Consider the following 12,500-nt stretch of genomic DNA (forward strand, 5'->3'; position numbering starts at 1 on the left):
ATATAGTAGTGCAGGCTAAGACAACGAGCAGTCTTTCTTTCGCTCATTCTGTCAAGTGTGACGTTAAAGGAACATTTGCGCTAGGATAGGCGCCCGAACTTCGCGTGGTCAAGAGGGTCTTGTCTCCCTTTCCGTGTCACGCCAGACGGTTTGACCGAAGTTGAAGGGGAGGGGCTTGTCACTAAAGCACTACAATCTTGAAAAAACTCTATAAAATGCTAATTCCCTACTTTCCCCTCCCCTTCATCCAATGGCTTGTACGGTATTTTGCACCACATTATCAACATTGGTATGGAGTAGAGGGTAGAGGGGGTGGGGGGAGGGGGGCTAATAGAGTTTTGTGAGTGCATGTGAAATGATGTTCAAGCCGGAGTTTATCCCAAGAGTTTTGTCGATGATTGAAGCTTTATTTGCCTTGAACTCCTTGTTTAGGGTGCTGTCATAGGTGGACTAAACCGCAGGCACGGTATGATCACCGGCACAGACGCTGCGGAAGGATACGTCACAATCTACGCTGATGTGAGGCTAAGTTTGAAATTGAGATTCGCCATTGTGATTTGCTTGTTGTCTTGTCGTTACTGAAATTTAATTGCTTCGGTTTGTGCTTAGTCACAAGCTACGGGTGTTGAAGAAACGAGCTCGTCATGAAGTCTGTTCGGTCACCCAAATTGCTCCTCGCAAGTAAGCTACTTGCATCTTTATGCTGGCAAAATGTTTGCCAGAATTCAGCAATATATGATTCGTATTCCATCTACTCTTATTTTGTTGATTGTTCTTCCGGCGCTTTGTCTTGTTTGGTTGAGCAACGCTAATTTTAAAGGTCACATTCTTATAAACTTAGTATAAACTAGTATTTAACTGAATTTGAACTTTTATCGTTGATCATTAAATAATCAACCCTATGGCACCCACCCTGAGAGAAACTAAATTGAAATTTAATAAAAAGAGAAAGTTCGCAACCTACACATTCCCGTGAGGTTATTGTTTTCGTTGGGTTTTCAAATTAGATTTTTGCAATCTAGTTGACAATCTTAAAATCCTCCAAAGCTTCTTTGGATCTTCACTCAAATTCTCTTCTTCTTTTTCCATCAGGTCCCTCTTAATGACATGTTCGGATATTCGACAGAGTTACGATCTCAGACACAGGTAAACGTGTCGTCCATTTCGACAACTACTACAAAGGCCCAACAATACCAACTTCGTTCCCAGGGTTTTTCTTCGCCGAAAGCCCTGGGGACGAGGTTGCAACAATTCCCCCTTCCCCCGCCCCAACCCAAAACAATGTTGTTTACAAAGGAATAACCGAGATATCCGTCAACATTGTTTGGTGGGGGGGGGGGCGGGTCCGCAACAAGAGAATTTACCTCATGGATAGAATTTATTTAGATGTGGAGAAGGAAGTGGATAGTGTGCCGACCATTTTGTCTTGGATTATATAATAGCCAGTAGTAAATTGATAGCTCAGTCTTCATTCTCCTTGGTTTTTTTTCTGAACAATAATCACGTTTCTTGTACCTGTCCAGGGCAAAGGAGAATTTGCAATGGAGTACAGCAGATACATGGCCGCATCGCAGCAAGTGCAAGCGGAACTCATGGAGAAGTTCGATCTAGAAAGACTCAAAAAGGCCAAATCAAGATAACGAAAGGTCTTTGTCTCTCTTCATAGAGGAATTCGTCACAAAATCCTGCTAACGCTTTCTGCTTTTGTTGGTGAGCTTTGAATGTCGCTCAACGCCTTGTCACACAAACTCTTAAGCGAAAAGGTAGTACCACTTGTTTCGAGGATGTGGATGTCCATGTTTTGATGGTTTTTCGTGGAATGGACTACCATGCATCTTTCAACAATTCCAAGGGCATGTCCTATTCGAAGGATTGACTCTAGAATACTGTTTCACGTGTTGGTAATGCTGTGGTAACAAACGAAACAAAAATAATTGCTTAACAAGTTGCACTCCGTAATGAGACTTTAAAGGTTACCATAGCAACAATAGAATAATCTTAAAACACTTTATATTTTGTCTTTGAACGATTATATCTCAAAAACGAAAGCAGTGCCCCCATTTGTTGTTACCGGAAGTGAGTAGCAAGCTAAGATAAAACTCTCTGCGAATTAACAAGAAAAATCTGGATCGGTTTAGAGCCACCTTAAAATTTTCCAATTGTTACCTGAAACAGTTGTGTTGCCTGCATAGCTGGCGGTTTTGTTGGCGCGAGAGGCAAAGTAACGATCGGCGAAGCCGCGCGGAGAATGGGGAGGGTGCTTCTCCCCATTCTCCGCGCAAACACTACCGCCAGTACCCTGGATACCAGAGGTTTTTTTCTCGCGCGCGGCACACGGAAATTCGGCAGATTAGTCTGGGTTCCTGAAAATGTTAAAACTGGCTTAAGCATCTTACGAGCAATCACAGTTTTATGACTCAATTTTTGGAGAACTTAGTTTTTTTTTTAATTGTTCGTTGCTCTGACAACTGATGGGTTTTCTCATTGTGCGTTTACTGTTTCTATTTCATCGTAAGCGCAAGAACAGTGAGGAGAATAAGAGAGATGAAATATATGCAAACCTGACAATATTTGTTTGCGCATTGCTTGTCTTAGGGCCAGCTAACTATTATTTCGGAACCTCGATGGAACTCCACTTGCCATTTGCGGGTCGCTTACTGTAGGGTCCAGAGGTTAACTGATAAACAGACAACTAAATGACAAAGCAATTTAGTCATTTCTGCGGTGATACAAAATGCGCAACTTTCCTGCATCTACTCTTAATAAACTTGATAATCCTATTTGTTACCCTTATCTGCTCAAATAGTTTTCTTCCATTCATGGTAAATTATTAGTCACCAAATGTAATTTTCGTTTCGTCTTTGAATGAGGAACTCATCACTTTTTTTTTTACAATAACACAGAAAACATTCTCGGAACGAGGAACAAGTGGTATAAGAAAACAGAGTTAACCGCAACATCTTAGGGAAATTCGGAATATTGCTTGATCGGCAAATAGCAATAGCGATTAGGAGACTCGTCATAGCTTGTCCCTCGTGACAATGGTCCTGCTAGTCTTCTATAGAATTCGGAAAGTAGAAAAGGAAGGGATGAATATTATGACATTTTAAAAATATATAGCATAGACTGCAAAACAGTCGTATTTTTTGCGAACGCAAGCGACGCGGTAAATATTCAAACGAAAGGTCTGGAACGAGTGTAGCAACGGCAAGGGAGAATGGGGAGAGACCTACGGGCGTGTGAGGCTCGCACGCTTCACACGCGAGGATCACGCTTACGGCGCTTCGCGCCTTCCGAAAATGGAAGAAGACGACTGTTTTGCAGGAACTCATGAGGAACTCATCACTTTTCTTTTTTTTTTACAATAACACAGAAAACATTCTCGGAACGAGGAACAAGTGGTTTAAGAAAACAGAGTTAACCGCTACATCTTAGGGAAATTCGGAACATTCCTTGATCGGCGAATAGCGATGTTTGTCATTTTTCCATCATTTTTAATCCGTAGCAAGGTAGTAATTTTGATTTGGTTTGTCCGACCGCAAACTATTCGGCAAACAGCTGCTGATAACCGAAGTGGTCACGGAGCTTGGGTCCGAGGTCAAATTAACTCCACCCGGTGAGGTACAGTTACTTCATGTGCAACACTTACCCCATCCCCACTCGGACAGCGGCTTCTCGAACATCTCCATGGTTACGAGTGCCGCTGTGGGGATGGGGTAAGAGTTGTACATGAAATGACTGTACCTCATCGGGTGGAGTTAATTTGACCTCGGACCCAAGTTCCGTGTCCACTTCGGTTATCAGCAGCTGTTAATTTCATCGGCTATCGTGGAATCGGAAGCAGAAAATCCGCATTTCCAGCCAAGTGCGTGGGGATTTTTGACGACGAAACATTCACCGAGGTTCGAAAATGATGGGGCTTTAGCTTTGCGTGAAAAAATCGCGGCTTGGATGGATCTTCGAGGCGCAAACCGCCTCTGAGCTGACTACCGTCGAAATCTTTGTGTGCAGCCTTGACTTCGTCTTAAAACAGTGAAAACAAGGAATTCCCGAAACGGTAAAATAAGCCCCAAAAGGCACAAGAATACACCAGAGGTGAGTCCTTTTTATTCATTTTATTGAATGAACGTTAAATTGAGCGTTTTTTAGGCTTTGTTATCGACGGTATTTTATTTTCCATACAAAGTCTTATAACGCGTTTAAATTCTCAACGGCTGCCTGTAACGCAACACCGCTTGCACTCAAAGGTCATCTTCCCACTAGGAATTAATTATTACACTCTCTCTAGTGACGCGAACTTGGGCTGCCTATGGGACTAATAACCACAGCACTTCACGCTTCAAGTTGCAGTGAACTTGGAAATGATCAAAGTGCTCGATGCCAATGTTAATCTATTCCCTTATATTTCCTTCAATCTTTCTGGGTTTAACCACATCTCAGGGACTATTTTATGTTGTATCGTTTCCTCAGAAATTGACTGATGCCTAGTTATTTTTATCGCAACTTACCTTTTTAAGCCAGACACGGATCCCACTTACGATTGGAAGTCTACTCAAGGGCAAAGTATATAGTTTCAACCAGTCACATGAATCATGGTGCACGGCACTTATTAAAACCTTCTCAAGAAGTACATGCTCGTATCCTCAAACATGCAAAGCATTGTTTTCTTTGTTTTCTCGAATGGGGCCCAGAACGGGGTCTAAGTTTTGTGAGACCTGTTAAAATCGCCCTTCAATTCCATACACGAACCGTCGTTAAATTACCGCAAGCATAATTGAACATCTCCCTACCCCTCAGCAGCATTCCTACCATTTAGGTAAACTAGTTGGAACATATTATGTTTGGGTGCAGTAAGCTTGCTCAGAAGGATTATAAGAAGAGACACGGTGCCTTAGTTAGGGTTGACTTGTTCATTGGGAGCTGTGCAAGACATACAGCTTTTTACTTAGCGACAAGTGGTACAAACACAGCCCTGATGGGGTCACAGAGAATGACGCTGTAAAACTGTTGTGGGATTCCACCAGTTGCCAATTTTGTCTGTATCTATACATGTTCCAGCACTCGGCAAAGTCACTTTTTGACTTACGGCTGTTTCTGCTTGGGTGGCCTTTTACGCCATAAGCCAAGCCGGCCACTTGATGGATGCGCGACTCAGTAACGCACTGAAGTAGTTTTCTTACTTTCAATAAATAGTGCATATAGGCAGCAGCCCATTTGGAGCGTGCAACTTCCATACAGCGTCTGTGAAACGGCGTTTTCACAAGTAGGTTTATTTTTAGACTAGCCCTTCCCGCGAATTAGGTCAAGGGTGGTTTAGTGGTCATCAACCGTGCCTCCCACCTCTGTGACCCAGGTTCAACTCTGGCCTCGGGTCGTATGTGGGTTGAGTTTCAGTCGATCTCAATCTGACTCCGAGGGTTTTTCTCTGGGTACTCCGGTTTTCCTCCCTCCTCAAAATCGACTCCCGGCCTATTCCATCAGGCTGTGGTGCTGTGCTCCGAGGTCATACATGGGTCGTGTTCAGGGGCCAAGCGCCTAGCCGGCAGCACAGCTCCTTCGGCCTGACCTCGTTGAGCTGCGCCCTTAGTAATTCAGTCTCCGACTGCGAGAAAGGACGATTAGCAGATCAGATATTATTACAAACGAGATGCTTCCGTGAAGCATACACTGGGTTGCCTTTGGTACGTGTTACAGAAAATCAGAAGGCACTGATTGTGTGGTATTGAAATACAGCATTCCAGTCTCCGAAGAATAACAAATAAAAGAGAAGCGAGAAACATTGGCTTCTGGGCTGACATGTTGATAATTTTCAAGTTCCCTCACAACTTCTTTTCACCACAAGTATGCCCTCTGAGCATCTGAATGCTTTTAATACTAAAATTCACCGGAAGTTAAGCCCTTTCGGGCGGGGTTAGTTTTAGGATGGGAGACCAAAAACAATAAACCCATACTAAAACACAAGGATCTGACCGAAAATACTATTTACGCTAACAAATGCGAACTCAGCAAAGTACAAATTTTTTTTTAGCTTGCTTTATGCAAAACAAACATTGATGCAAAAGCAAATATCTATTGATACACAGTTTTAGAAAGAGCAGAAGGAAGTTTCCGGAACGGTCGATCGAGAGTAAAATATTTACGACATGAAAACAATATTAATTTTGAATCATGAATATAGAATATAAAAAGTTACGATCAGCGACAAACATTTTGGGAGATTTTTGCTACGTTCAAATAAATCGCAAAATCGAAAGTGACATGCCGGAATTCAGCGGGCGGCCGTGATTAAGTTACCGCGGCATGTTTACTCGCCAAACAGTGAAGTATCTGTGTCAATGATGGCAAGATACCGGGTTTTTGTAAGTTACTTTTTCTGTCAAGTGTTATAAAGTTTGACAATGAAATGAGCGAAGTCAAAACAAAGATCACAATCGCCCAACTCTTGTTTATGCAAAGTCAAAATTTACTCTCCAAGACGCGTACGACGTTATTTATCACCAGGTAATTCCATCATTTTGGAAATAGCAGCTACTTTATGATTCATCTGCGTCACAATTTTTCACTGATTTTGGGGCTCATTTTGTTGAAACTCAAGCACGCTTCCAACAGGCCTGTGAACCCTTCCTGCTTACAGAGCAATACTAAAAAACTTCTCCCATATCACATTTGAACCTTAAGCTCGAAAATTCAATACACAACATGATATTATAATTCACAAAGGCAGAAAATACCACAGAATCCTTTTCCAGCGAAAAATTTATTGAAACAATCAACATATTTGCTCTTAGAGGCGAAAACCTGTTCCTATTTCATTGCGTGCGTGAAGACAAGAAACTCAATCGTGTCAAATTACCATGTACTTCAGGTAAATACAGCTCACTTTGATTTCTGCTCGACGGGCGATAGATTGTTGTCGAAGTCCATTACTCGTCGCTTTTACGATTCCAGGTATTTGTTTTCACCGCCCGCCTAGTTTATCCAACTGACTTTCCTTATTGAGCTCCATAAGGGTATATTTTGTTTAAGATCCACTAAAACGCCATTTGCGTTACATGACTTCCGACGCCATTGCAGGTTAAGTTTATCATTCTACTGTGTCCACCAGAGAAGTCTACGTATTTCCACTACCCTCTCTATCCTAAGAAAATACGGGCAGAGGGCTCTATGCAGAAAGACACCACTTAGCAGGGGACTGACGGGCAAGACTTTTACCGACACGGAAAATAAAAAAAACTAGACCCTCCGTGAGTACACTGAACACTGGGTTGCCTGTGGTACGTGCAGCCCCGGAGGTGGGGGGGGGGGGGGGGGGAAGGCTCCCATATGGAACACACGGGGATGCTAGTCGGAAATTTTAAATTTAACCCCTGAAGGAGACCATCTGGGCGTGGCTCAAGCTTTTTGTGACTCCTAAAGGAGACCAATCTGGGCGTGACTTAAGCAAATTTTGACCTTGGCGGCTTAAAATATTGGCGCTTTGCCCGAAACACCCTAAGCGAGACCAAAATCCAAAATTTACACCCCTAAGCGAGACGACGAGCATCCCCGTCTGTTTCATATGGGAGTACCCCCCCCCCCCCCCCCGGGCTTGCAAAAACTAACCAAAAGGTAATCAACAGGTCCTCACACGTTCGTACGACGAAACAGATCCTTTTCTGAGGTTAAAAACCTGGCTACTGGCCTAACTCTTCTTCCTACTTTCCCAACCGCGAGAAAACCGCGGTAAATCAGCCATCGCCAAAAAATGTTTTTTTTTTCTCATAAAATATTTAAGTTAGGGGGAAAAAATACATCATTTTAAAGCTAAGAAAATAAGCTTTCCAACAGCATATAACTTATTTACAGAAAACTGAAACATTTTATAAAAGCGAAAGTTGAACGAAAAAATTTAAGAAAAATAACAGTAAAATATGTTTTCTAGGCAAAATTTGGTCATTTTAGCGTTGATTACGAATTTTTGGATGCAAAACTAATATTTTCTGCAATTTATCTGCCTTCTTGGACATAAATTCGACCGAAAACTGATAAGGCACGAATATTTTTAGATTTTTAGGAATAATAGATAACGTGGTTCAATGCGTAATGTGATAATGCGATAAAAGTGTCAAATTTGCGACCCATTGCTAACGGCAACGGAAGCGATCGCATTACGAATAATTAACCTCTGTTGCCAAAAACCACTCAAATAACCGGTCAGTGTAAAACGCAGACTGCAGACTGCAGACCAGGGATAAAATGCAGACTGAGGGTAAAATGCAGACTGCAGACTGTGGGTTAGTAAAATAATAATGAAAAAAGAGTTATAAGAGTGTTAGTAGCCGTTTGTACTTTCACACTGAAACCCCAACACAGCTCCCATCGCTTTGGTTGCCCCACCGCATGTTTTATCGAACTCTGTAAGAATTGAAGCTGTTTGAATCCTTGTTGTTGTTTGAAAAAGGACAGTTTCGTTAAGTGAGTTGCTTTTAGGCAAAGAAGTCACCACCCCGTAATTCATATGCCCAAGATACCGGGTTTTTGTAAGTTTCTTTTTCTGTCAAGTGTGATAAAGTTTGACAATGAAATGAGCGAAGTCAAAACAAAGATCACAATCGCCCAACTCTTGTTTATGCAAAGTCAAAATTTACTCTCCAAGACGTGTACGACGTGATTTATCACCAGGTAATTCCATCATTTTGGAAATAGCAGCTACTTTATGATTCATCTGCGTCACAAGTTTTCACTGATTTTGGGGCTCATTTTGTTGAAACTCAAGCACGCTTCCAACAGGCCTGTGAACCCTTCCTGCTTACAGAGCAATACTAAAAAACTTCTCCCATATCACATTTGAACCTTAAGCTCGAAAATTCAATACACAACATGATATTATAATTCACAAAGGCAGAAAATACCACAGAATCCTTTTCCAGCGAAAATTTTATTGAAACAAACAACATATTTGCTCTTAGAGGCGAAAACCTCTTCCTATTTGATTGCGTGCGTGAAGACAAGAAACTCAATTGTGTCAAATTACCATGTACTTCAGGTAAATACTGCTCACTTTGATTTCGTCTCGACGGGCGATAGATTGTTGTCGAAGTCCAGTACTCGTCGCTTTTGAGATTCATGCCTAGTTTATCCAACTGACTTTCCATTATTGAGCTCCATAAGGGTATATTTTGTTTAAGGATCCACTAAAACGCCATTCGCGTTGCATGACTTTCGACGCCATTGCAGGCTAAGTTAATGATTCTACTGTGTCCACAAGAGAAATCTACGCAGTTCCACTACCCTCTCGATCCTAAGAAAATACGCGCAGAAGGCTCTATACACAAAGACACTACTTACCAGGGGAGTGACAGGCAAGACTTTTACCGACACGGAAAAAAAAAAAAAAAAAAAACGAAAAAAAAAAAAAAAAAGAAAACAAACAAACTAAACGTAGACCTCGACTGGGTTTGCCTTATAAGGCAACCCAGTAAAAAAAATAATCTACCCATTTTCCGACTGGGATGCCTACGGCAACCCAGTAAAAACAAAGGCAGTTCCGGTTCGGTGACCCTATGACGTCTGCTTAATTTCTTGTAATTGGTCATCGGGCTCCTGTGGGAGTCTCATTCGCGGGAAATTCAATCTAAAAATAAATCGGTCTGTGAAAACGCCGTTACACGAACACAGTAGAGTTGTAGGCTCCGGGTCATGGGTTCCTGATATAGGCGAGTTTTTACATGTTTGCCTCCTCAGCATTAGCGCATCAAAATATAATCAACCAATACAAAAAAATAGGATAATACTCTTTGTTTGTCCCTTTTTACATACGGATTGTTTTTTTTTTCTCTTGAGACTTATAATGCTCCCAAGAAAAACTGGAAACAATGCTTATGCTAGGCTCGATTACCAGCCGCTGTTTCGGGGAAAGGAGCAAGCGCTCACTCTCCTCTCGGAGGGGATACCCGAACTCGAGTGAGCGGCGGATATCGAGCCTATGCTTATGCAAAATTTTATCTACTAACTCGTTCCAACTTTGACCCTGAGATTTGATCACTTTAATGAAAGCCACTTACGGAAAAGGGGACGTTAGCGAAGGAAATCCTGAACTTTGAACATTGAAATAAACAGGAACCTGTAACAAGAGTCGATGAAGGGTCGGTCGCTCAGTCTAGTACTTGATATAAGTTGCTTGATTCTTTGTATCAGGTTCAGAGATCATTTACAGCAAGTACGAGAACTTCGTTGAAGCTCGGGCCTATTTAAACAGAATTGAGCGGGCTTTTTTTTGTTATTGTCTATTTTTCCTTCGCTAGTAAATGTTTTGTTCGCCCCACTGATCAACCGCAAATGTTCTTTATTGCCTTCCGTATTAGGTCCGAGGGAATCCCCTTGGGGATCGTTGACGTTCTTTTCACAGTGTCATACGCTCCCCGATCAGTCAGCGTCCACGTAACGTGGGAATGTCCTGCGAGTGTAGCTATTTTTCCCATGTGCCAATTACCTGAATTAAAATTAAACATTTCGACTACAGCTCCACCTGGTGGCATAAAGATCGGATAGGCGTATGCAGCTCCATGCATGCCAAAGAAAATGTCCGCCGACGCAACAAGTTCTAACTGTTTTTTCAACGGCAGGGCGTCCAGTTGAGAAGCTGTGAGGGTTATGCCTGTAAGAGTGGTATTAATATCTTTCAAGACGTCGTTTTCGTTGGCAATTTTTCGATCGACGGTGCCGTCAAGATTCCTGGGATGACTTTGGTAGTTCCGCCTGAAATTGACCAGAACGTGTAATTTGATAGTGCTGCAGTTTCGTTGATGGGATTCCGATGGTATGTCAAATCGCTTCAAGACAAATTTTCGAAATGGTTGAATGAGATGGTAGGATTTGAGGCCATGGTTTAATAGAGGGCAATTCATTCGTGGATACCTCCACGTGAGCCTTTCGAATACAACGTTACTGGACTTGGTTAGATTGTCGTCCACGCCGAGTCTTATTAACTTTTGAAACAAGACACTCCAAAACGGATCCAGTTGAGTTGGAGGGTGAGCGTCCATGAGAATAATATTAAGCTTATCTGGTGTCACACCCAAAAGATCCGCTGTAATGAAAATGTCCAGGAGGTCAATTACTGTCCAATAGACATTGGCATATTCAACCCTTTGTACGGCTAAATACTGGCCGGCCTGAAATATCTTGTTCTCTTCTTGTAGCCGTAAAACTGAAGGGCTTACTGCCTCGAAGGCCAACACCTACGACGTTAAGGCGTCGTTTTTATGTGATTTGTGAAGCTTCATTTTAGCTGCTTCAAAATCAGGGCCGCAATACATGGTGAAGAAGCCTTTGTCTAACTTAAAGAATTCGTCTTCTTCTTGAGGACGCTCTATCCGTGTCTCAAGGACTTTGGCTCTTGCGAGCTTCGGTCGTATAGTGACGTTTTTGAAAAGTACTATCCCGTGATCCATCTCTGTTATCCTTTCTGCGCATGATCCTTTCAGTTCCGGTGTCATTATTTTGTCTTCTTTTCCTTTAGGCAATGGCGGAAAAATTCTGTCAACAATTTGGGTCGTAGGTGTCAAAGTTTTAATTGAGAAAATTTTCACAAGGACAATTACCACTCCAGCGAGGATTGAGACTTTGATCAGTCACTTGACACATTTTGCCGAAATGAATCTTCTCCAAGAAGCCATTTACTTTGACTGTAGTCTTAAATCTTGGACCTGAACGAAGTAGAAAAGCAAAGCTGTTGTTAGCACCCTTGTGGGGAAATGTTGGTCTGTTAAAGCACAAACGAAGATAACAACACCGAGAATGTCATCTGAGAATACAACTTTTCTTCATTGAAATCATTTCGGGATTTCTTCTCAGTTAATAAGGATATAAATTGTGTAGCAACTATTCATAAATTAAAATGGTCTAAAGGGCGTGACCGTTAAAAGGAATAAAAATATATATCGGCACGAGCTTACAACCGCCACAAAAACACGGGGTCTCAAATTTGGTCATTTCATGTCGTTGATGGGAGGAGAACAGCCAAGAAATGTACTTAAAATATAAAACGCACGCGCGAAGCGTGGAGAGACCGAGGAATGTCACTTCATTCTATTTCTTTGCGCGACTGTTGGCGAAGTATCCTTCGATTGGTTGGTGCGACAAGTTACTGCGTTTGTTGCTTGCGTTTATGTTTGCATCGCTATTGAAGACCAGGCTTTAGTAGTCAAGGATTTTTTTTGCAGAGGAAGGGAAAGAAAGAAAATGGCGCTTCTGTTTCTAGAAAATCCAGCCTCATAAAGGAGAGAGGAAGGTCGACTCGGACGCTGAAGATTCAGCAAAAAGGGAGCAAATTTTCGTTTGGTTTACTGGCAAAAAGTTTAGGTTGCAGTTAGAATCCAAACTTTAGTTTTTCAACTCCCTCTTGAAGTACTGATTACGCAAAACGGAGTAGCCAAACGCCCGGCATTTCTAATGAGGCCTTTTTTTTCTTGGTGAATAAGATCTTCCCATCTCTTAGCAAGAGAAACATGCACAATTGC

General features: G+C 42.1%; 2 protein-coding genes and 1 pseudogene across 2 annotated transcripts in view; 1 reads left to right on the forward strand and 2 right to left on the reverse strand.

Moving 5' to 3' along the window:
* LOC137984097 (elongation factor G, mitochondrial-like) overlaps window positions 1-2,793 on the forward strand; it is a 62,621-nt gene extending 59,828 nt beyond the window's left edge. The window contains exons 26-28 of the mRNA XM_068831306.1: window positions 433-519; window positions 1,093-1,146; window positions 1,524-2,793. Of these exons, the coding sequence (XP_068687407.1) occupies window positions 433-519; window positions 1,093-1,146; window positions 1,524-1,640 (258 nt within the window). The 3' untranslated portion in view covers window positions 1,641-2,793. The remainder of the gene's footprint in view (window positions 1-432; window positions 520-1,092; window positions 1,147-1,523) is intronic.
* LOC137984099 (EGF domain-specific O-linked N-acetylglucosamine transferase-like) overlaps window positions 1-12,500 on the reverse strand; it is a 50,881-nt gene that overhangs the window by 32,565 nt on the left and 5,816 nt on the right. The gene's annotated exons all lie outside the window — the stretch shown is intronic.
* LOC137984100 (uncharacterized) overlaps window positions 7,775-12,500 on the reverse strand; it is a 10,969-nt pseudogene continuing 6,243 nt past the window's right edge.

The sequence above is a fragment of the Montipora foliosa genome, chromosome 13 (genome assembly GCF_036669935.1).
Source record: "Montipora foliosa isolate CH-2021 chromosome 13, ASM3666993v2, whole genome shotgun sequence".
Taxonomy (NCBI): domain Eukaryota; kingdom Metazoa; phylum Cnidaria; class Anthozoa; order Scleractinia; family Acroporidae; genus Montipora; species Montipora foliosa.